Source organism: Balaenoptera physalus (genome assembly GCF_965194825.1).
Source record: "Balaenoptera physalus genome assembly, chromosome: 1".
Lineage (NCBI taxonomy): Eukaryota > Metazoa > Chordata > Mammalia > Artiodactyla > Balaenopteridae > Balaenoptera > Balaenoptera physalus.
In genome coordinates, this window is record NC_138882.1 from 33020332 (window position 1) to 33043990 (window position 23659).

A 23659-nucleotide genomic window follows, 5' to 3' on the forward strand; every position below is an offset into this window, starting at 1 on the left:
GGTTGGAAGGGCCCTTGAAGGACGATCGGGTCAAATCCCCATTCAGTCAGATTAAAGGAACTTTAAACCAAAAGTGGAGGGAGAAAAGTAGCAAACATAACTTGGAAGAGATAGTAAAGCAGGGGTCCAGTGATTTGCGGGGGAAAGCAATCAAGAAGGTGGCTAGATAATGTCTAAATATGTCATTGTTTGGCATAATTTGTTACACGTGAGAGAGTTAGGATTTTTGCCAGGTACTGATCTTTGTTACATTTGTTAGATTTACGTTTTCACCAGGGAGAAAATACAAGTCTTGACCCCTGATTAGATGTGGGTAATAAGGAAAAAAGAGGCATCAAAGATAAGATGTGGGGCTTCAGGGATTGTGAAGAATAGAGGGTCCCCATAAGAGTTGAGAAGTAAGGGGAGGTGCTAAGGAACTGAAAATGTGGTGGGAAGGTGAGGAGACGGATGCTGAGGGTAGCAGGTGCCACCGCAACTCCTGAGCATCAACGTCCTGCCCATCAGTTAGGAGTTAGACCCAAAGACTCAGAATGACGACGTTACAGAACAAGTGGATGCTTCGGGAAGGAGAGAAAAGAGACAGAATCATCTAAGGCAACACAAGTGACAAGGGAAAGAATATAAGGGAAAGGAAGTCAAAAGAGGACCAAGCCTTGGGGAAATGCTTACATTTCGAGGAACAGAGAAAGATGGGCCAGCAAACAAGATACGGAAGTAATAGGAATGAGAAAATTCTGGGCTTGACGGGAGCAGGAAATGCTTGGAAGCAGCAGTTGAGGCATCTTGAAGAAAAGTCAGATGGTCTGAACCTAGGCTTTGCTAGGGTCAAAAGTGATTGGAACGCATTGCGGAGACTCAAAAGCAAAAGCTACCCGGTTCTTCCTCTTGTTTGGCTGATTTGCCATAAACAACCAAACAAATTTTATTTCCTGGTTATGTATACAAGATTACTCCTCTTCCAAATTACTCACTATTTACCTTTCTATCTTAGAAAAACTCTTCACTGATCCACCATTAGATTTGAACTGCTGGAAAAAAAGTGAATGAAAACAAGGTCTTTACTTGATTGGGGTTTCTGGTGCATGCTGGAACTCTTACACAAATCTAGCACCTGGCAAATATGCTTTGCCTGCAACTGCCTAGGCACAGCAGGATGAAAACCAGATGGGTGCCATTCTTTTCTGGTTATGAGCCCCACCAGGGACACATATCACCTGCCAAACCGTGGCCTTTGGCACTCCTGCAGCCAGAGTGGTCGCACCCAGGCTCCATCTATATGTAGGAGGCTCAGTTTCAGTCCAGGAACTGAAAGGAACAAACTTCAAGGTCAATCCTGTTCTTATTTTTGAAGGGGGGAAAAAAAACCTTGCTCCCTCTTTAAGATATCCACCTATTAATTTTAAATGTAATAAATGATCCCGGGGAGGCACTCCATTCCTCTCTAGTTTCAACTGAAATTATGAAAGAAAGGGGAAGAAGAAAGAAAGAGGAATAAGAGGAAAGAGAACTGCAATGACATCTTTATAATTTAAAAAATGTGTAATTGCATCTGATGGTGTTCTCATTAAAAGAAGATCCGAAATAGAGAAGGGAAAAAAATTAGAGACAGCAAAGCTAAGACAAGTGCGGGCTATGTTATCAACTTCCCCAGCTGGACTGCCCAGCCAGCTGAAGCAGTGAGATCAGCTGAAGACCCTGCAGGGGCTACCACCATTGCAGAAACCATGTGCCCTCTACATTCCATTAACTCCCTGTGGCTACAGACACTGTGAATTACCCAAAATGATTTTTTAAAGCCTGGATCAGCTTTCCCCTGAGTAGACACAAAGACATTTCTGAGCTCTCTCCACCCCCTCTCTGCTAACTGCCTGCTGCATAGCTGGTACGAGCTTAGGGGATACAAAACCATTTTAGTATTTGCCATAAAGTATAATTAGGAAGTCCAATTTGCAACTGCAAAAAAAAAGAAAAAAAAACCTTCAATTAATTCTTTTTAAACAAGCACAAGTGATGTTTAGATTATCCACTGATGTGGACTGCCCATGCCGAGCTAAGATCCCTCCTAAGGTGGGTCATGAGAGCTAGCTGCTTACAGCTCAGTGTCAGATTTTAATACAACTCTGAAGATAATGCACATAATTGCAGAGCTCAACGTCTCTTGCTTATCATTCCTAGACCAGACTTATCTTTACATTTTTAGTATGTCTTAGAAATACATCCAAGATGACCATGCCACCAGAAACAAACAAACAAAAACCTGCAAACTTGGTCTAGGTGATTAGATGCTGTGAGTTACTGTCATATTGGTAGCCATATACGAAGTGTGAGGCCTCTTTCACGGTCTCCTAGAGAAGTAGCACCAAAGATAGTTCTGGCACAGTCTGCTGCAGTCAAACCAGACCTCTAGTATGTAAGAGCATAAACGACTAGAGAGGAGAGGAACGAGTCCCTGCCCCCCTCGCTAAATCGATGAAGTTGCCGTAATATTAAACATACTATGACTAAATGGTACATTCCAAATGTAAGCATGAAGTCAGAAAAGTGTCTGTCCCATCCACACTGGAGTTCCATAAATATCTGGGATCTAACCATTTCACGCCAGACAAGCCTGCCTCTTGCTGGGCCCTTACCTGTTTCCTCACAGTTGAGCTACGCCTGTGGTTGAATCCAGCAACAGGGAGGGAAAAGAGAAAATGAGATTAAAAACAATCTGTGAGGCGGTTAATGAAACAAGTCACATTAATCAGCTCAGTCCCAGAAGTGGCTAAGAGACTTGATAAGTTACCTTCCAAATGAAGCCCAATAAAGCGCTTTTCACAAAAGCTTAGAGACCTCTGGTTTTAATGTCTGCCACCATTCAAAAGTAGAATAGGAGGGAATTGGTTCAATTTGCAGTAAAATATATATAGGTCAGACAACAGGAGGATTTCTCCATTTGCAAGGGACACTAGTAAACACCAAAGGAAGCTACGATTTTCTTTCTCTTGGAAATCCTTAGGGAAAAGATAAGGAGCGATTTTCCCGGAATTTAGACAGTAGAGTGTCCAGACTGGAAGGAACCTTGGCGATTCCATAGGTCAATGCTTTTCAAGCTGTGTTTAGCCTTGGAAGCCTTTTCTCCAAGGGAGTCTGACTCAGACAACAATCCCCCAAGCAAGGAGAGCAGTGATGTCTCTTTGAGTGACGGTAGGAGGCAGGGACCAGAGCCCGGCTGCCGGGCACCGTCTGCCACTTCCACTAGGCTGTTCTTAAGAACCTCTTTGGAATCCTAGAGCTCCTTGGGTCTAGGTGAATGCTCTGTCTTGTCTTTTTTTTGGCCACGCTGCACAGCTTGTGGGATCTGAGTTCCCCTCACCAGGGACTGAACCCATGCCCCCTGCAGTGGAAGCATGGAGTCTTAACCACTGGACTGCCAGGGAAGTCCCTCTCTATCTTGTCTTATAGATGAGGAAACTGGAGTTCAGAGAGGGGAAAAGAGCAGCCCAAGGTCACACAGTGAATAACACAGCATAAGGGAATTCAGCTCAGCTCCTTTCACTCCCATAGAGCCTTCTGCAGTTATGGCACTTTAGGTGAACTTACACTAAGACTTTAGCACCAAGAAGATATATTCTACAGAATTCCATTATCCTGGTTCCCTCCAGTCAACAATACTAGTATATTAATGGGATCTTTATTGTAATCCACAATGACAAAACGATGAAAGCCAAATGAAGCTATTTTTAAGTAATGAGCCTATAATTGTAAATGGCCTCATGACTATTGTGTGTGTTGCCAGATATAAGTGGTTTATATAATGGGCTAACGCAGGGTCTCTAAGGAGTCCGGCCCATTAAAGCTCTTTCCCCAGTTAAATCAGCACATTTTTAGGCATCTGAGAACCGTCGGCTGAATGAATGCCTTGCTCTCCGCCAACTCACGAGTTTTCTCATAGCAGCTCCATGACTGAGAGGGAAAATATTTGGCTGGGGTGGGGGAGGGCGGGGAAGGTGGGGAATGATTGGGAGGGCTGCATACTTGTACATCAGGCGAGGATGTCTACCAATGCTGTTGGCAAGCAATGCAATGTAATATTTCATTATCCAGCGACACTCGCTAATTAGAGGCTGTCATCTTTTCCATGTATAAAAAAAAATTCAGGTCAAATGCTATCTTCTGATCCTCGTTCCCTAGGTCAGAGACTTCCCAAAACCCACGCGTTGAAGTCTAAAAGCTAAGGTTAGGTTACCAGGATCCTCTAGCGTCGAACGTTTCTTTTCCGTGCAATGCAGTGGTTTTGGGGGGTCTCTGGGACTATTTCGGCAAACGGTAACTCTCTTCACTTAATTCTGCTCAGCAAATCCCATTTCCATTTGAGGCCAGATGGGGTCAGCAAGGTAAAGGGATGGAAGCCACCCCTGCCCTAGGCCACTCCTTTGCAAAGTCATCCAACACCTCTACAACTCAACTCCTTGGCTCTTTCCCAGGCTGGGATGGTTCTACCCCTCCGGCCTCTCTTCATCCCTTCCCAGGGCTGTCTCAGGCCACACCTACCTGGCCAGACTGCAATCTGTCCGCTGACCTGTTGGAAAGACAAAGGCAAAAAGCACATGTTGAAGCAGACGGGGTGAAAGGGGGAGACTTGCTCCCGGGAATGACTGTGTCTGCCCGGCTCCCCAGGGAGCCACTAGCATCACGTGTGACCAGCCTTCCAGGCAAAAAAGAAGAGAGCACCCAGGGCCTCTTTCTGGGCCTCGTTTCTGATGCTTGTTCCCAGCCCAGGGCTGCTGGTATCCTGAAACCTTAGGATTGCCAACTCTGCTTCCCAGTGGGAAAACGGGTGGATGTGGGGGGAAAATAGCAAGGCAGACCATATCTTAGAGAACAAATTATTAGAAGCTTTCCCAGAGATGAAATTCAGCTTCTCTTCTATGTATGCTGGGTATGTGTGTGGTGGGGAGGGAGGGATGAACTTGCCTGCCCTTCAGGCTATGAACACACACACACACACACACACACACACACACACACACACACACACACACACACACGGTTGCGGGTGGAAGGGGAAGAAGGAAGGAATAGTTATCCGGGGAGAGGAGGGAGCATACGTCGAAATACTCGTTTTAGATTCATACTAAATTCTCACTCCCATTACGCTGGGCTGAAATGACAAGGGAAAAATGATATTTAAAATGCTGCTACTGCTTTTAGACTGTGGTTCTCAACCCAACAGTGGGCCCTAATACTAAGCTGAATGGATCATACACAGCCTTAAAAAATGGAATTGAAAATCTTAACGCTCATCTGAAGTATTCTTATGTTTTTTAAAAATACACATGCATGTGCACTTGGGCCATTATGTAATCTGTGTTGCTTTTTTTGGGTCCACAGTTAACCCAGCTTGGTCTGTATTAGACTGTATTAGATAAACCAGGGAAAGGGTAAGCAGGCACTGAGCCGGGAAAGGAGAGATTGGCTCCCAAGCTCCTCATCCAGGTTCCTGGAAAGGCGACTCCAAGGGCCGAGGTGTGGGGCTGGGGGAGGGCAGGGCTTTTTCCTGCCTTTAAAGGTTGCTAATTGTTGATTACAGTTCAGCTCATCTTGAGAAACACCTCCCCCACCCCAACAGCCTCTCTTACCAAAGGCTCAGCTTTCGTCTGCAAAAATATTATTCAGAGCCATTATTTCTAACATCTGTCCCATTTCCATTCTGGAATATTCATACACATCAATTATCCCTCTGTGGCAAGAAACAAGGGGCTCTTGCGTTAGTGACAAATACATACAGAAGGCAGGGACATGATGACTTGCACACAGGAAGATCTATATTTTTCATTATTGCTAGAACTTGTCATCTTTAGATGAAGGCAATTTGCAGCACTGATGAACGGTCACCAACCTTCACCCCTTCATAGTAGCACACTTGGTGCATGTATGTGTGTTGCAAACCCACACACACACACACACTCTCTCTCTCTCTCTCTCTCTCTCCCGCCCTGTTCCCCATCTCACTTATGGGTCATGCTTAGATTATCCTGGCAAAAAGAAATCACAGTTATAACTTGCTTCAAATAGTTCTGGGCTTTTCTTCCTCCGATTCCCCATGGAGCAATCTGATAACTCAAGAGTAAAGATTTTCTATAAGCAAAGTTTGGATCTCAATGCCTAGACCTGTTCAGCCTGAGTCCCCTGGGTGGTGGGGAGGGAAGACAACAGAAGTTACTTAACAGGCTTTCTTCACATAAAAGAAAATGCCTTAAAAATCACAAGATCAAAGACATTAGAGATAAAAGAATTAATCATCTGGGGGAATCGTTCAGGGCAGGAGAACAGGGTAAGAAGGGCGGGTAGGAGGCTCTGATTTCTGAGGCCACTGAGCCAGTGAGTGCTGTATACTTCCCTAGATTCTGTAGTTGGTCTGAAGAATTTATTTGAGAACACTAGACCTCTGTGGGTGCAGGTTTTGCCTTTCACTGGTGTTAGCACCCCAGTAGCCTCCCCCTCCCCATCTTTAAGTGAGGAGATCAGTGGGGCAGGGCCTTCAGAGGTGTCCCCAACTTGGGAATCCCATTAATCATAGGATGCTGAGAGCTGGGCAGGAGACCTGGGCAAGGTGCCAAAAACCCCAGGGAAGCTTCTCTTTCAACCTCTGCCTTCTGTTTGACAGCTGAGGAGAGAAAGCCCAGAGTGCCAGTCCAGTCCTCTGCCTTGCTACTTTCCAGGGTCTGGCTAAAATCATCCTATGAGACCAGATAGTCGATTCAGCACCACAGCTTCAGCCTGGCCAAAGCAGGGAGAGGGCTGCCTCTTAGCACCAGGACCCTTCAAAGCAGAAGAAAACCTCTGCCCCACCTTGAAGCTACAGACAGCTGCAGTCTGCCCATCACCCCTGCCCTTGAGAATCCTCTCCTCTTTTCTCCTCAGAGCAGCTGTGTAGCTCACCTCACAGCTCCCCACCTTCTTGCTTCAGCCTGGGTCCCGCTACAGAGGAGCTGAGAGTTTCCCCAAAGTGTCTGGACAGTAAAGACCCCACCAGCTCCTTGGCCCCAGCAGTGGCAGAGGAGGCGCAGGAGCGGGGCTGGGTGGAGAGCAGGCACACTCCATTTAAACAAATAGATGATGCACATTAGTGCTTCATTAAGCATCGGCCCTTCCCCATTACTCAAGCGGTCATTCGGGGCGTGTGCTTCCACATCAAACGAGCGAGGAAAAACAATGCATTCATATAACCAGACTGGGTCTGCTTGGCTGAGGATGGAGGTGCGTGCTCAGCACTTGGGCCCAGGTCTCGGCCTTCCCTCACTGCCAAATCTCCAGCAGAGCCCACACTCACTCTCTCCCAGGGTTTTCTGGAGAAGGTCGTGCTTGGCTTGTAGCTTGGTGATGAGGTTCCTGCCCTCCAGGTACTCCTTCATTTTCTGTAAGGCAGGAGGACAAAGAACAATCAGACTCCTGAAGGAAAAAAAAAAAATCACAGATGCTCAGCTGTACAATTCCCTTTCTAAGAGGGCTTTTGGTTTCTGACCCAATTTCCACCGGGTCCGTTTTTTTTTTTTTAATTTTTAAAAATTTTTAAAATTTTTTATTATTTAATATTGTATTTTATTTAATATATTTAATTTATTTAATATTTTATTTTATTATTTAATATTTAATATTTTTACTATTTATTTTTAAATTTTTTTAATTTAATTTTAACTGGGTCCGTTTTTTATTTTTTATTTTTTAAGGCCCTGAGCATCTGAGCAGCTGCTGATTTTCCTGGTGGATTAGTATCCTGCTCTATGTCTTCCTGGGAGCTCCATGTCGGCCACCATAAGAAGCTATCTCCTCGAGCCCCTCATCCATCTCTTTCAGCTCCTCGGAAGAAGAGCGGGGGGTGGAGGGACTCACTGAACCCTGCCTTTTTGGTGTGAGGATCACACCTGCGGCTCTGACATCCAGCCCTGCCCGGCCCCACCCAGGGTGCATTCCTTCACACCAGGAGCAATGTCAAGGCTCAGCCCCTGCCTCGGCTGCAAGCACCAAGCACAGCATTCAGCGCATCTCTGTCTGAGCCGTATTTTCATCATTTCAGTCGCTTCCTCCTCTATTGTGCAGAGTCTTTGTGGAAAGCTTGGGATTTCTGAGCACACGGAGAGAGGGGTTGCCACCCTCCACTTGTATACACACATGCTGGCGGTTCCAAACACAAGATGAGGTTTGTGGAAATGCGATCCCATCTGCTCTAACAGTCAAAATATGATTGCTGTGCTGTACTTTGTGATTTGGCCTCTCTCAACCTTTGTCTGCCCAGCAAGAGACTATGTTTCCCTGGACAATTCATCAAATCTCCAAGACAACTCTATGAACTAGGATTATCATTATTCCCATTTTACGGATGAAGGCACTGAGATTTGGAGAGATTCAATAAGTGGCTCTAGGTCAAACGATTAGTGAGTGGTGGAGCCAGTATCTACATATGCAGTTTGACAATACACTGTGTGCTTTTTTTTTTTTTTTTTTTTAAAGTATTTGTTTATTTATTTATGGCTGCGTTGGGTCTTCGTTTCTGTGCGAGGGCTTTCTCTAGTTGCGGAAAGCGGGGCTCCTCTTCATCGCGGTGCGTGGGCCTCTCACTATCGCGGCCTCTCTCGTTGCGGAGCACAGGCTCCAGACGCGCAGGCTCAGTAGTTGTGGCACACGGGCTTAGCTGCTCCGCGGCATGTGGGATCTTCCCAGACCAGGGCTCGAACCCGTGTCCCCTGCATTGGCAGGCAGATTCTCAACCACTGCGCCACCAGGGAAGCCCAACACTGTGTGCTTTTAATCGTTATGATAACGTGCTTGATCCTTTATGGTACAGAGCAGAAGGAGAGAAGCAGAACAAAACTTCACAGTATTGATTCTTTACATACGTGTAGCAATTTAAGAATTTTTAGAGTACTTTAGCATGTATTTGACTCTCACAATAACTCTGTACAGCACATAGGGGAGACATCATATTATTTCCTGGTTACGGATGAGACGGGGAAAGGGGCATTGCTGATCGCCACAAGCCAGTAAGTGGCGGTGTCAAACCTGGATCCCAGGCCTTTGGACTGTTAAATGGTGTCTTTCCTACCCTACCCCGTGGCTGTTCACGGGGATCTCAGTTTGCCTTGGTTGTCTCCTGCTGCAATGGTTCATTTGCTGGGTCAGGGGTCATCTGCCCATGTCTAAACTCACGAGGTAAAATGGCAGTGTTTCCCTGAGCGTGATCTGCGAATCACTGGTGATACGTGAGGTAGTGGGGGGGGGGTAAGTGGATATAACACCTAAAATTATAAAGTCCTATCTTTTAATGTACTAAGCAAACAGTATAATTATACGTCAAGACTTTGATTTTATGGCTATTACTACTTAGGGTGAAGACAGAAAGAAAGGGTGAAAAAAATGTGAGTTACTTTTATTCTGTACCTTTTTGTACAGTGTGAAATTTTAACTGAGTGTGTATTTCTCTCTCTCCCTCCTTCTCTCTCTTGTGAAAACAAAGAAAAATGCTGCTTTCTCTGGGATGCTCAATCTGGCCCTCCCTCGTTCACCCAGAAGCTCCTGTGTGGAGCTTCGCAAATCTCTGACAGCACTTTTCACCCAGCCCTGTCATGGAGGCTTTGCTGCTCCTACGTCTTTCCCTCCAAATGGTATCCTCTCTGTGGTCAGAGACTGTGGCATTCACTATTCTTTGCATCCCTGATGCTTAGTACTGTGCCCAGAAGATAGTAGACACTCAATAAATGTGTGAAAATGAGTAAATAAATGAACAGTCTCACTCTCCTCTGGATAGAACCTTCCTCAGCAGTTACACACCACGCCCCCAAGTATGCCCCTACTCTCTGAATTAAATAGAAGACAAACAAAAAACAAGCCCTATGACAAATCATTTCTGCTGCTTTCCTCACGACCTGTTCCCTCTGCTCCTTTGTGCTTTTGCATGAGAACATCTGCATGAAAATAGGCTCCGTTGTCACCTTCCCCATCCCATCTGCTCCAGCTGCCAGCTCACCTGCTGTCAGTCTTCCCTGGGTGACATCCTAATCCCCAACCAATGCCTAATTGTGAGGCTTGGAACAGTACTTCAGGGCCCAGAGGCGAAACACCTTCAGGAAACATCCACTGCTAACATCTGAACCGCGAGAGCCCCCTCTTTGGAAGGTTATCCCAAGGAGACTCTAAAGGTGTCCTAATGAGGGAAAATTCACCCAGACACTGTAACCCTTAAAACAAGACCAGAATGCTCAGAAAACAGCCAGAATTCTGAAAGGAGATGGATGCAAATTCCTTCCTCTCACTCGTGTATACTTGTGATTCCGGAAATCATCTTTTTCCTTCATGTTCACAGTTCACTAGTTAACTCTGGCTGTCACTCAGTGAACCATTAAAATAAATAACAATCTGATAAAGAGGTATGATGAATTAACTTTTCGGGTTCCACTAAATCCTGAAGGATCAAAAACTGTGTCAAGGTATATGACCTGCATGCCTAATAGCGGAAACAGTGGTTGGAAGTTTTCCATCTAGGTAAGCCGGGTATGGGAAGGTAAAAGCATCCTATTCGCAGGCATGTCATTTACCACTTCCCTGTCCCGCCCATAAATCTGCGCTCATCTCTATGAGAGGTAAACTGGGAGAAGTAACCTGGGCTTTCCTGGGAGGAGCTTAGTTGGAAGGCTTCAGCTGCTGCTGTCCAGACACTCAGCGAAGGGAGCTGAGACAGCTGACGACAAGGGAGGAATAGGTAGCTTTTCAATGATTTCTGGAGGCCGGGGGCTAGGAAAATAACTGATCATGTGTAATCTCAAAATCCTTCCTTGGGCAATAAGGGTCACTTTCCTTATTTAAACCATGTCCCAATATTAGGTAATTAATTTTCTTTCATTCCACTCCCTGTACCGTGCTCCTCTCCTGAAACACCTAAAGGTAAAGTGATTACCTGGAGTTTTCCTCAGTGGAGGAAAAAGGAATGGATCATGGTCTATTCCAGATCACCAAAATGAAATCAAATTCCTAAAACACAGTCTGATTGCCACGCCCCCATAGGCCCCCTACCCCCATTTTACACGCAATATTATCAAAACTGAGAATTTTTTCCAAAAATAGGAAGGGAGGCAGGAGCCTATTGGGTGGTTTTGGTTTTTGCCATTGTAAACCTTCAATTCAGTTTTTATGATCTCACTGATTTCTTTCTAAATAATTCCTAATTGGGTATTAACTGTCAGTGATGAGTTTTATTAATTGAAAAGGATTAGTATAATAATTTTTCTTTCTGAGCCTGCCCTCCCTGACAGACATTTTAGTTGCAGTAAAATGGAGAAGTCTGAGTTGGTATATTCTAGTCCTACCACTTACTAACTCTTCCAACCTTGGGCAAGTCACTTAACTCCCAGAATCTTAGCTTCCCCATCTGAAAAATGGGGATAATATCTTTTTTCACAAGGGTGTTAAAGATGAAATAAGATAACAAGCATGACTGTGATTGTTAACACAAGGACTGGCAACTAGCAGGTGCTCAGAAGTGTTCCTTATACAGAATCACCTGCTCAACCGAAAAACAGTCCTTCTCTAGACTTCTTTGCTTTGTGCTAATACTTAAGAAAGCTCAATCAAAGCAGGTTTCTGGACTTAAAAAAAAAGTTAGAGGCACAAGAATGGTTTTCAAATTTAATTTAAAAATACCTCTTCTCTTTAAATACATTCTTTCCATGGTGGTATAAAACTCACGGACCTTGCCTAGGCCTTGAATTTAATCTGTGAACCCAAGGCCATAAGTATCCGCTGCTGCCAGAAGGTGGGGTGGGTGGGAGGAGCGAGCTATGCCTAGCCAGCCCCGTGCACAGAGATACACAGATGTCATTACTGTGGCTGCTTCCCCACCATCCAAGCACGCTGACATTTCCCCTCCTCCCCGTCAATTTTTAAAGCAGGAAACAGCTGTCAGACAGAATACATAACAGAGCAAACATTTCAACGGGAGCGTATCTCCCCACTTTAACTGACAGGGCAGGGGCATTCAAGCATTTGTACCTGCTTAGAACACATTTATCAAGTATCTGTTTATTCTTGGAGAATACCAAGATAAAAAAAGGTCTTGGACCTCACCAAGTCTAGCAGTCTTAGAGCACTCTCCATTCAATGGCCAAAAGAACTGGGTCCTCTCCAACCTCTTACCTTACCCGAATCTGTCCTCCCCAATTCAGGCAGTTTAGCTTTGTTTATTTTATCAGCTATAAGCCCTCCTTCCCCCATTTCATCCCCCATTCAAGAACCCCATACTCCAACCCCCATACAAGGAAATACCTATAAGGGTTTGACAGTACTTGGCTAAAAACAGTGAGCATTACTGCCTATGAGCAGGGAATTGGTTAAATAAATGATGGAACATCCATCCATACAATGATATTCTGTGCAGCCATTACCAAAGGAGGCAGATCTTTTGGACTAACATTAAGATAATAGCCAAAATAAATTAAGTGAAAAAAGCAAAGTGAAGAACGGTATGGATGGTATACTTCTATTTGTATTTCTATTTATTTTATTTCCTTACATTTCTAATGTAATACTATTATATTAAAGGGTACATCAGGTTGTCTCCACACAGAATACCTCTGGAAGGACACAGAAGAAACTGGTTTCAATCACTGTCAGAGGGGAGGGGAAGTGGGAGTTGGGGATGGGTAGAGGCTTGACATTTTTCTGTATTCTCTTTTGAAATCTTTGCATCTTTTTTTAACACTTGCAATAAAAAGGCAATGGGAAAAAAGGTAGACAGTGCTGCATTGTTTGTTATAGAAGACAAGTGATACAAAGCCAAGGAGGTCAGAAAATGTCTTCTCACTTGGAGCAAAGAAGGGCAGAAAGCTGAACGGTTCCTGAGCCTTCCCCTCACCTCCGCTTCCTCAGCAGGGCATAGAGAAGGCCTGTGTCCTGAGACCAGGAGACCAAGAAGATCAGAGCTCTGGTTTCAGCTCTTGCTGAGGACTTTAAACAAGCTACCCATACTTTTTGGATTTTGGGGGGTTTTTTTTAGTTTTTTTAAAAAAATCTTTCAAATGAGAAGGTTTGGTTAGATGATTTTTTAAAAACACTTCAAGCTTTAAAATTCCATGATTATTTTCCTGGGACTCTTGCAAACGACTGACCTTTGTAGGTCATGCTTCAAATTTTCCATAGATGTCATCTGGGCAGATGAATCTGATGACAGCCGAGAGTGGTCAGAAAGCTTTCCTAGCAGCCCTCTGGGTCACTAGGCACACTATTAGGAGTGAAAGCCATGACAAGGGACCTCTTCCCAATCTTCCAAAAGAAGGCAACTTCTAGGATGCGCTACTCTGATGTCTTTGAAGGGCACAGGGAAACACATGGGAAACGTTTGTGGAGACAAAAGACTAAGAAAAGCACATCTGCAGTTGTGTTGGCTTTGTAGGGTTCGGCAAGCACAGGCAGCTGTCCTGGGGAACATGCACGCCCCCTTTTCTTGAATGTCCATTTTGCCACCTCCCAAAAGTCTTTTTATCATGAACTATCTGACGCGTTCCAAACACCAATCACAAAAATGATGAACTCTCTTGTAAATCTGTTACTAGACAAGCCCAGACAAAAAAACCTTCCTGCTAGCCAAGGAAATTTGCACACAATTGTGATAAGTAGCATTACGGCCACAAAAGACAGGAAATGAGTTAGAGGACATCAGTGTATTCAGACAGAGGTGAAAGGATGGGTGGGATTTGGGAGGTCACCAGTTTGAATATGGTCATTCCTGCTCTTACTAAAGGTCAATTTTGAATACAAATGTTATAGCTTCACTTAAAGCCAAAAAGTAATTTCTGACAGTCTTAAATACCGATTTTTATGTCCAAAATTCTTATTTAATCTTGTTCTGCAATGTAACAAGATTGGGTCATTTAAGTAGCGTTATATCTAAGCAGTCCAGACAGACCAGCCAGACAATCCCAAAAGCCTCTCGAGGATTTAACAACCTCCTGAGATAAAGAAGCTTGGGGAGGTACACAGCCCTCACTATAGACAGGAAGTTTTCTTCATGTCTGTCCCAGGTATTTCATGCCTTCATGCTTTTGCACATGTTGCTCTTTCCTCAAGGAATGCCTTTCTCCTCTTGATTCACTCATTGCCTGATCAGCACATAAGTTACTTTGTATGTAATGTTTCCCCAACTCCATTTATCCTGATTGCCATTCATGCACATGTGCATGTATGCACTTAACATTTTTTACATTTATTTTTTTTAATTACCCAAATCAACCTATTGTAATTGTATTGTAATTGTTTACATGCAGTAAAGAAGAAAGTTTTCCCTTCATAGGCCTAATTCCATCATTCTCCTCTTCATTTTATATTCTTAGCATTCCCAGCTTATATAGCACAGTGTCTGGTACATAGTAGATCCTTAATAAATGATCAATGAACAATTTAATAATATTCAATGAATAAATTAATAGTGATGATGGGGATAATAAATTTTCAGCAATTCTGAGCACTCGCTACAAAACAGGCAATGTGCTATGTATTTTACAAAAATGAACGAATGAGCCAAAATGTCATTCCATTCTTTCTCTGTATAGATTTTAGTATTTTACTCATAAATGTATTAAAGAATGTTATAATGAAATGACTTAGGAAAATATTAATCATTTGTTAAATGAAAGCAGCAGATTATAAAACAATATGTACAACAGTATCCCATTTTTTATAATAAAATTATAAATATATGCTCACATCTGTGTGTACGCATAGAAAAAAGCCTGGAAGAGAATATATTCTAACACTATTATTTCTAAGTTATTGGGATTATGGCTGATTTTTAGTTTCTTTTTACTTCCAGATTCTATATAATAAGCATGTTTTGTTTTGTATTACAAGAAAAAAAAAGTTATTTTAAAAGAATAATATTGTTAAATCACTCCCTTTCAATAGTCTTCTCCAGGACTTAAAAAAAAAATTTTGAAGAATTCTGAGCTTAATTACGTGAAAAAACAGATTTCTTCTTTGAAGGAGATAGCAAATCACTAGTGTTCTTAATGGAGAAAGGGCAGTGTTCAAAGAAGAATTAAACAAATGTTTCCAGTTGGAGGAAAAATTCAATTTACTACATGCAGACTGTGTTTCTTGACTGAAAAACAAGTTAATTCCTCTCATTCAGAATCAGTATGCATATTCACTGGCTATATTTCCTCTCACATCTGCAAACTTAATTTCTTCTTTCTTAGTCGTCAGAAGATTAGGAAATAAATTTTAGTTCAGGCAATAAATCCTACTTGGCAAGCTCAAAATAACTTAATTATTAAAAAGTAGCACCAAAGACCAGGCAGCAACCTTCCAAAGGACTGTTAACACTACTTAAAAAAAATTGGGTCCATCTGTCTAAAAGAGGACTGGGAGATGCATGAATAACAAAATATAATGTTTTAGAATTCTCTGCAAACCAACAATGCTGCACATTACCTGTCCCTTTGAAGTTCAGCCATAATTATGAAAAATAATTTCCCACTTTAAATTATGTCATCATATCATATCAACTAGAAAAGATTACAGACTTTAAAAACAAGATATGTGTTAGCCAAAATATTTCAACGTAGTTCTCAAGAACCAAGAGATGCAGTCCCCCTTTCACGACCCCTAGGGGTGAGAAGGAAACTTTCAAACAAAATCTTACTAGCTGGTTAAAAAAGTCTTCAAAAAAGAAAATATTCTTGGTAGTGTACTTGGGGCCATCCTTTCTCTTGGGGGTCCCTGTTAGATATACAACTTGTGTATATTTGTGTCTTTAAGTGTAGGGGTGGTCTCTGAACATGCCCAGATCCAAGTCAAGATATTCAAAGACTTGATATCCTGCAAGACACTTGATAAGATATCCTGCAGACACTTGACAAGGACACTGGGATCCAAATGGCCTGTGTGTGCTGCAGTGCCTAAAGATGATCTTTAAATGCCACTGAACCCCCTCACCGTGAAATAGAACTGCTCTGTCTCTTGCTGGTTGGCTCTCCTCTTGGCAATGCTGGGTTTGCTCATGAAGGTTTCTGAGACCGTGGACTTGACGGATTCCATAGAGTTGCTGTACTGGAAGCAATCGGACACATCAAAATCCTCGACGGTCACAATGTCCTGGATGGTCTGCAGAGTGGCCTCCATTGTCTTCTTTACCTGCCATGATAAGGGCCAACATAATGCATGAGGGGCAGGCTGCAAAACAAGAGGTGATGGAGAAGCTTGGAGAAGTGGGAGAGAAGTGGGCTGAGGAAGGAGGGAGGGGACTGTCAGAGGGTGCAGCTCTGCTTCCCATTGGACGGTGCTAAGTGAGTGATAAATATCACACGGACCCTACTGTCTCCAGTGAGGACCTAAAACCACTACTCCCTTCATGCTACATGCTTGACCCAGCTATTTAATGTTCACTTTTTAAATTTAAGATTAGCTCCTGGCTATGCTGGACGTGCTAAGGGAGAGAGGATGAAACAAATCCAAACCAACCCCATCATACAAAGAGCTGGTTAAAAATGTACGATGGGCCTGGTCCTGCAATGCCCCAGGTTCTGTTTCCCGACCTTCAACAAATGAATGAACCTGTTTGCCCATGTGCAAACTAAGTGACCCATCCTCAGGCTTTCCTGATCTTACTGGGGAAAGTTAGACTTACTGAGATGCCAGGTGAGAAGTCACGTGAGCTCAAAAGAAAGGAGCTGATAATTAATCATACTGCCTTTTTAACTGGTTGCTGAAAGCAAATACGTCGGGCCCAGAAGTCACCCTTTTCTAAGAGGATGGAGATGTTTAAAGTGTCAAAGTCAAAGGCCTCTGTTTGTTTGAAAATACTGGAAAAAGCCAGGCATGAGGGGGTGGTTTCAGAGACACAATATTGTTCACACAGCTGCCAAGTGCCATTTTGATTAAATGTGCAAAGGGGGGGAAAAAAAAGCATTTTGCAAAAGCTCAAAATAGAGCTCAACCTTTGGCAATGCAAGAGCAACTTCCTGGAGTTCAAGGGCAGGATGTAGCAGAAGGGGAAAATCCAAGCCTACATTTGGCTAGGAAATGTTTGCAGCAGCCCGGACATTCTCTGCATGCTCCTTCCACCTGCTCCCAGATGGGCAGCAGCAAGAGGTTGGACAGGGAAACTCAGAGGGTGGTTCTGAGTCTCACCTCTTCGTTCTCAATCTTCAGGGTGGATAAGCGAGACTGCAGTTGTTGGCATCTCTGTACCAGCTCACTCTGGACGGGCTGCTGGGCACAGAGCTGGGAAGCCTGCCAAAAGAAAGCAATACTAGGTCAGGAAGGGGACACAGTTCTTTTGTCAGAGTCCCATTACTGTTAATAAAACTACTTATATTCAAGCTGTAAAGCTCACAAATTCTATGTTAAAACAAAATCCAAAGCCAAAGTGTGTAGACCTCTTCCAGGACCATATAGCACAAGAAAGGAATGAGCAATGGAACCTGTTTGGAAAGATCTCTCTCTCTCTTTGGAGCCCACCTCCAGCCTGGTGCTTGGCAGGGACAGGTCTATACAGGGCCTGCGGCTCCAAGGAAGCTGGAGTTAGGGCAGAGAAGAGTGCCTTAGGCAGCCCAGCTCCAGATACACAAAGCTTTGGCACAGTGAAGACTTCCTGCCAGAGGTCCAAGTGGCCACCTCGCTGGCCCCTCCTTCATTCCCTGCTGTACACCAGAGTGAAAGCAGGAGAGAAGTGGGTCAGGAGGCTAACATGCCGCTGTTGGCAGCCAGCATATGTTTATAAATCTGGGCCGTGCATGAGAGCTCTGACTCAATGAGAGAAAGCGTGAAGCCAGGAACAAGTCCATGGGCTTTGCTAGAGGGCCCCAGAGGGCACGGAATCTTGTGGAACTTGGCATTTTCAAAAAGCCATCGTTTTACTCCAGATCTTCAGCAGATCTGTGTGGGAGAGAAGTCTGCCCTTCCTCCAAGGATCGCTGTCAACAAGCTTCCCCCTGTGTGAGGGGATGGCTGAGCCACTGTCTCCTGATGGGCCCATGGCGATGGCATGGGCGTGAGGTCACCCACAGTCCCCAGGATGACCGATGAGGAACAGAAGGCTGGCAGATTGGGAGGCAGGACCACGTGGAGGCAGCTCCTGTCACCTTGCCACCACGTGTCCTTTAGCCTCTCGTCTGCAAAGAGACATCTGGATAGAACTGGCCTCCTCGTTCCCCAGCAACGAGTGGGCACATTCACATGCCCAAGACCATTCTCTTGCTTGAAAAGACAAAACCTCTGTTCAGATGGAGGGGGCTGGGACTTGACCTTTTCCTCCATTGGCTTTTAAGCTCTCAACTGACTTGACCTCCTCCCCCAGCTGAGAGGCTGGCCTGAGCCAGCTCTCAGATCTGAGGAGAGCTGACTTCATTCTGGCTCTTGGATAAGCAGACACAATGGAGAAAGCTCAGTGGCCAGGATGGGTTAGTGCCAATAGTGAAACTCTCTGGCTGCCTGATGTCACTGGTCAGGCATTCAGAGCCCCACAAATCTCTGGAGGCACCAAGGGTAGAGCCAAGCACCTCCTCCTAGTACATCTGAGAGTGCTTGGCATCAATTCATGTGCTGAGTGCCCCAGAACACCAATCAGTGTCGGGCCTTGGCCAATTTCAGGGCTTCCGGTCAAAATGCCATCCGAACTTTGGCCCTAGTTCAAGGACTTCCAGGCAGCTCCCTCTTGTTGCCTCCACAGTCTACAGACAGCCCTCACTGACTGGGGATAGATGGCTGCTTTTCCACTCACATGAAGGCTAGGCTGGAATGCAAAACCTTTGCAAGATCTAGGACTGGCCCTGGCCCCTGCCTGGCCCAGCCACTGATCAGCTATATCACACAAAGGGAGGCCCTAGGCAGAAGACTGAACTATTGATTTTTAAAGTAACTTCGACGTAGCAGGGAGGAATCATGGAGGGAAAACCACCTCTATGCTAGTTTCTTTAAGAAGCAGCAGGGCTGCTGAGGCATGCTTTGGCAGTGGTCCTCTATCGGGGTGCAAGGTAATGCATTCCAGCTGTGCTCTGGAGGATGGAAATGAGGCTCTGACAGGGCTAGGAGGGGGCCTGAGCACCCAGCATTTGGAATCCCCCTTTATGGAGACAAGCTGTTTGGCTTAGAAGGCATCTCAGTCAACACCAGAAAATGTATCACTCCACTCAGCTGGTCCCCAAGTTCCACTGCTTCTTGGGAAGGAATCTCTGTGGCAGCTGGAAAAGGGACTTGGAAGGCAAGTTTGACCAGAAGCCAGGGCAGGTGAGGAATGGGGCTTCCTGGGGCTTGGTGACACACCAATACACCCCCGTATTCTAATTGCACATGCTGCCATCTCACTTCCCCATCTGTTCAGATGCTGACATTTCCTAAGCCACAGCAATGGAAACAAACTGTAAATGGTCTGGTTTTCCCCAAGAAGGAGAGGAGGAAAGAAATCATCTTGATATTTTTGTCTTTAGGATAGAAATGTCCCACTCTCCATGGTGGCCTATTGATGACAGCAAATCCGCTGGTTACAGTATAACAGTTGTCATTCTGGAGGAGGGTTTTCTAAAAAGCATCTGGATGCTAATCTTAACGGAAGCACCACTCCCTTGTTGAAAGGGCATTGTTGTTTTTCCGTCACCCAGCATTCATTCCTCCTTCTTCTGGTAACTTTGGCCTGACTGTCCTTTGCGGGGAACATTCCACTCACAACTCAGGCCATGTGCTTTGGATGGGGCTCTCCCCAACTTGGGGATGCAGTGTGTGACCTCCGCATAAGCCAATCAGCCGACTGCAGATACCAGCCACAGTGACTGGCTCAGGGATAAGCATGGCACCCAATCAGGACCAAGGAGAAACAATGAGACTTTTGTGGGGGCTTCTAGGAGGGAGGCAGACACTCTTTCTGCTGGATTTCAATCTACAAGGAGATAAGGCTGGAAATATAGTCACCTTGCCCCCAAGGGATAAAAGCCTATTTGAGAATAGAGCCAACACACAGGATGTGAAGCAGAAAAAGAAAAACTAAGTCTTGATAAAATTCCCACTCCTAAACCCAACCATGCCTGAAGATCCATCTTGAGCTTTTCTATTATGTAAGCCTATACATCCTCCTCCTGATTTAATCCACAGGTCAAATGGTGGCTCCTACCCCAGCAATAAGATTCACTTTGATGTGTATGTACAACCACCAGAAGAGAAACCACAAGATTCACAGTAGTGAAAACCAAAGAGCTTCTCACTCCTCTCACTTCAGTTTATTTAGGTCTTTCTTGTTTTAGTCATCGGAGGTGAAAAGTCATAAACAGGGCCCCCATGTTCATGCACTGCTGCCTGGATAGCCATTCTTAGGGTTGACATCTTGGCTCCTGTCCTTTCTGTAGGTACCCATTCTTTTTTTGTTCAATACCCAGGCAAAACTATCCCTTTTATCACAATCTTCTAAACCCAAGAAAATTTGATCCTTCAGAACTCTGCTGAGTGACAAAAGATCACGTCATCACCCTGCTTAGCCCTCCGTCCCCATCAGAAGCCTTTAGTATCTGGCCCCAACTCAGCTCTCACTTCTTCCAGCCTCACCACTTGGAGGCCTCCACCTCTCTCTTTCCCTTTTGCCATACTGAACTGTTAGTAGCTTTTAGAACACGCTGGCTGTTTTTCACCTCTCCTGATCCTGCTGGCCCTTCTGGGTGCCCCTCCCTGTGCATATTTCTAACTCTCAACTCAGTTGACTGTAAGCTCCCTGAGGGCTCCAATCCCCAATGTCTACGGTCAAGCCTAGTGGACAGCAGGCACCCAGGAGCTGTTTGCTGAATGGCTGGAATGGGCTTTACCCACCGGACATGAAGCCAGCCCCAGGCCTCGCCTTCCCCAGAATAACATGGCTTGAGTGCAGTAAATCTAGACACAAGTGAGCTCAAGCCCCTTGGGGATGTGTGGGTGGGAAGAGGGTCTCACCATGTCCCCCATGTGCGGCTGGAACTCAAACTTCATAGGTGGACAGAAGACATTGTTGTACATCTCCATGAGGCGCTGCTTGTCACTGGTGGCATCGAGGTTTTCTACAGCATTCTCGATGGCGTCCAGACCCTCGTGCTTTGACTGCTCCAGATTCAACTCAGCGGAAAGGAAGGTGCGTAGCGCGCGGTTCAGGCTGGCGTGGTAGCCTAAGTCACAGCACTGCTGTGGAACGGAGAAGGCACGTGAGCAAACCATGGACAGCCACAGGGCTTGGCAGAGGGGGAGGGTGGCCCCCAGGGCAGATCTGACCCTGTCAACAAGACTAGCTGTGCAGCCGGAAGAGGGCTGACCCGCCACGATCTGGGTGATATTTCTCAGTTCTTGACTCCTAGTTCGATATGGAGGACTCCTTAAGAGGACTGTGAAGTGGGTGGAATGAAGAGGACTCATTGGGACAAAATGAAATTATGTAATCATGCTCTTCAGTAAACATAAAAGAGTTGGGAGTTAAGGAGAATATTCTTCTATTTTCAGGTTCCTCTGGGGATACCACTGTAGCACAATTCAACAATAAAAATATAGCCTGCCACTCTCTCAGGGTTACTGTGATTTAGTCACCATATACCAATCAAGCTAGGCCATTTCAGCATTCAGGTTCAGAAATCAGAGGTGGTGCAAGAGAACTCCAGGTGAGAGAAGAAACGAATGTGTGTGTGTGTGTGGGGGGGGTGGTGGGTTGGGGGGGGCGGGGCGCTGACCCTACTGGTCATCAACCCCCGCCTCCGGCAAACTCCCAACATTTTAGGACAGGCCTTACTTGTAGATTAGGATTTCTGTACTAAAGCTCCGGCTTGACAGCATTTATGAGATCAAAAATTTCTAAACATAAGCCTTACTGGGAAAATTCACATCATCTAAAGGATTCTGATTGAAGTAACATGGAAAAAAAAAGTGCTATGAAAGAGGCAATAGTATAAAAAAAACACTGGAAGTCAAGCAACCTTGGAAAAGCCACTCCCCATCTCTGAACCCGTTTCCTCAACTGTAAAATGAACAGATTTGGCCAGGTCAGTGGTTTTCAAGCTGTAGCCCAGAGCTCTATGGTTCTGTGCTCAGGCTGCCCTTGAGAAGGGGGTAACAGGGCAGCCCAACTAGCAGGACTTGGAGTCTCCTACCCCTGCTTCAACCAAACCAGCTCTGCTCTTTTTTTCTATTTAATATATTGGGATTCTATGTAAGGCCTGGTTTGAGAAAGAAGTCTTCTGCTAGAGAAAAAGTCTGAAAATACTTGGACTAAATATAATCCCCGAGGCCCTCTTCAGCAATGGCATTCTGTAACTCTATGACAATATTCCCCATCCCTCCCAAAGGACCCAGAGATCCAAATTCCTTGGCCATCTTTTATCCCCTCTATTGCTTAAACAGCTTTGAGATCCAGAACTTGAGAAGAAATATCAGAGAAGAATCCATGGATAGAGTAAGACCATCTGCCTGATTGCCATTTCATTCCATAAGCAGGCATTAACTTAACTCTTCCCCCAGCCTTTCCCCCTCTTCATGATCACACTGGGACCAGCCACTATTGGGGAAGAAAAAGCATGTGATGTGCCTCCTCCTCCCAGCATCTAACAAGAAGCTCCGTGACAGAGTGCCTGTCGGGCTGGGCTCTGGATTCAGTGCCAGTGGGCCCTGGCAGGTGCCTGGCTGTGCGGAAGAACAACATTTACAGCTTAACTAGAGGCGGAGGATGGAAAGACATTAAATTCAGTTGGGAGGGAAGCTAGACAAAAGCGGCTGATTGGGAGGCTGCACGTGCAGGGGCACTTCCTCCTCTGGGAGATGCTGCTGGTCTAGCCAAGCTTCCCTTGAACCTGTAAACCTTCCTGACTAGCTCTGTGTAGACCCTGATGATGAACTCCATGCCTGTAAGTCTGATGAACGGAAGTAACGCTGCCCACAGGGCTGAGCAGGTACGTGGGGGTGGGGGGAGCTTTTCAGTGCAGAAGAGAATTAGGGGGAGGCAGTCTTCGTAACCTTTACATATTTTTGGTAACTCTCCTTTCCTCTCCATTCTCACTCCCTCTACCCTAATTCATGCTCTTATCATCTTACAGTGCTGTTTGCTTCACTGTCCTCAAATGTGGCTTTTGTTACGCCTACTCCCTGCTGAAGAACCTAGAATAGCTCTCATTTTTTTTCCAAAGTACCGTCCACCTTCCTCAGTTGGGAAATTTAAAAATGCCTCCAGGGACGTCCCTGGTGGCACAGTGGTTAAGAATCTGCCTGCCAATGCAGGGGACACGGGTTCGATCCCTGGGCCGGGAAGATCCCACATGCCGCAGAGCAACTAAGCCCGTGCGCCACAACTACTGAGCCCACGTGCTGCAACTACTGAAGCCCGTGCACCTAGAGCCCATGCTCTGCAACAAGAGAAGCCACCGCAATGAGAAGCCCATGCACCGCAATGAAGAGTAGCCCCCTCTCGCCACAACTAGAGAAAGCCCGTGTGCAGCAATGAAGACCCAACACAGCCAAAAAATAAATAAAATTAAAAATAATTTAAAAGCAAATAAATATTTAAAAATAAATAAATTTTTTTAAATGCCTCCATTTACTAAGTGTGCTTATTATGTGCCAGTGTGCTAAGAGCTTTATGTACATTCTACATTTTAATCTGCATAGTAACTCCAGTGAGGTTGGTATTATTTTAATTTTC

At 45.1% G+C, this 23659-nt stretch overlaps 1 protein-coding gene across 9 annotated transcripts in view; it reads right to left on the bottom strand.

Annotated features, from left to right (window-relative positions):
* SRGAP2 (SLIT-ROBO Rho GTPase activating protein 2) overlaps positions 1-23659 on the bottom strand; it is a 235405-nt gene that overhangs the window by 41164 nt on the left and 170582 nt on the right. For 7 of the 9 annotated variants that reach the window (XM_082459153.1, XM_082459150.1, XM_082459155.1 and 4 more), the window contains 6 exons: positions 20941-21165; positions 17161-17262; positions 15967-16164; positions 7319-7403; positions 4537-4564; positions 2634-2658 (listed from right to left, as the gene is read on the bottom strand). In XM_082459153.1, coding sequence (XP_082315279.1) covers positions 2634-2658; positions 4537-4564; positions 7319-7403; positions 15967-16164; positions 17161-17262; positions 20941-21165 — 663 coding nt within the window. The remainder of the gene's footprint in view (positions 1-2633; positions 2659-4536; positions 4565-7318; positions 7404-15966; positions 16165-17160; positions 17263-20940; positions 21166-23659) is intronic. The other 2 variants (XM_082459154.1, XM_082459152.1) reach the window with 1 other exon arrangement.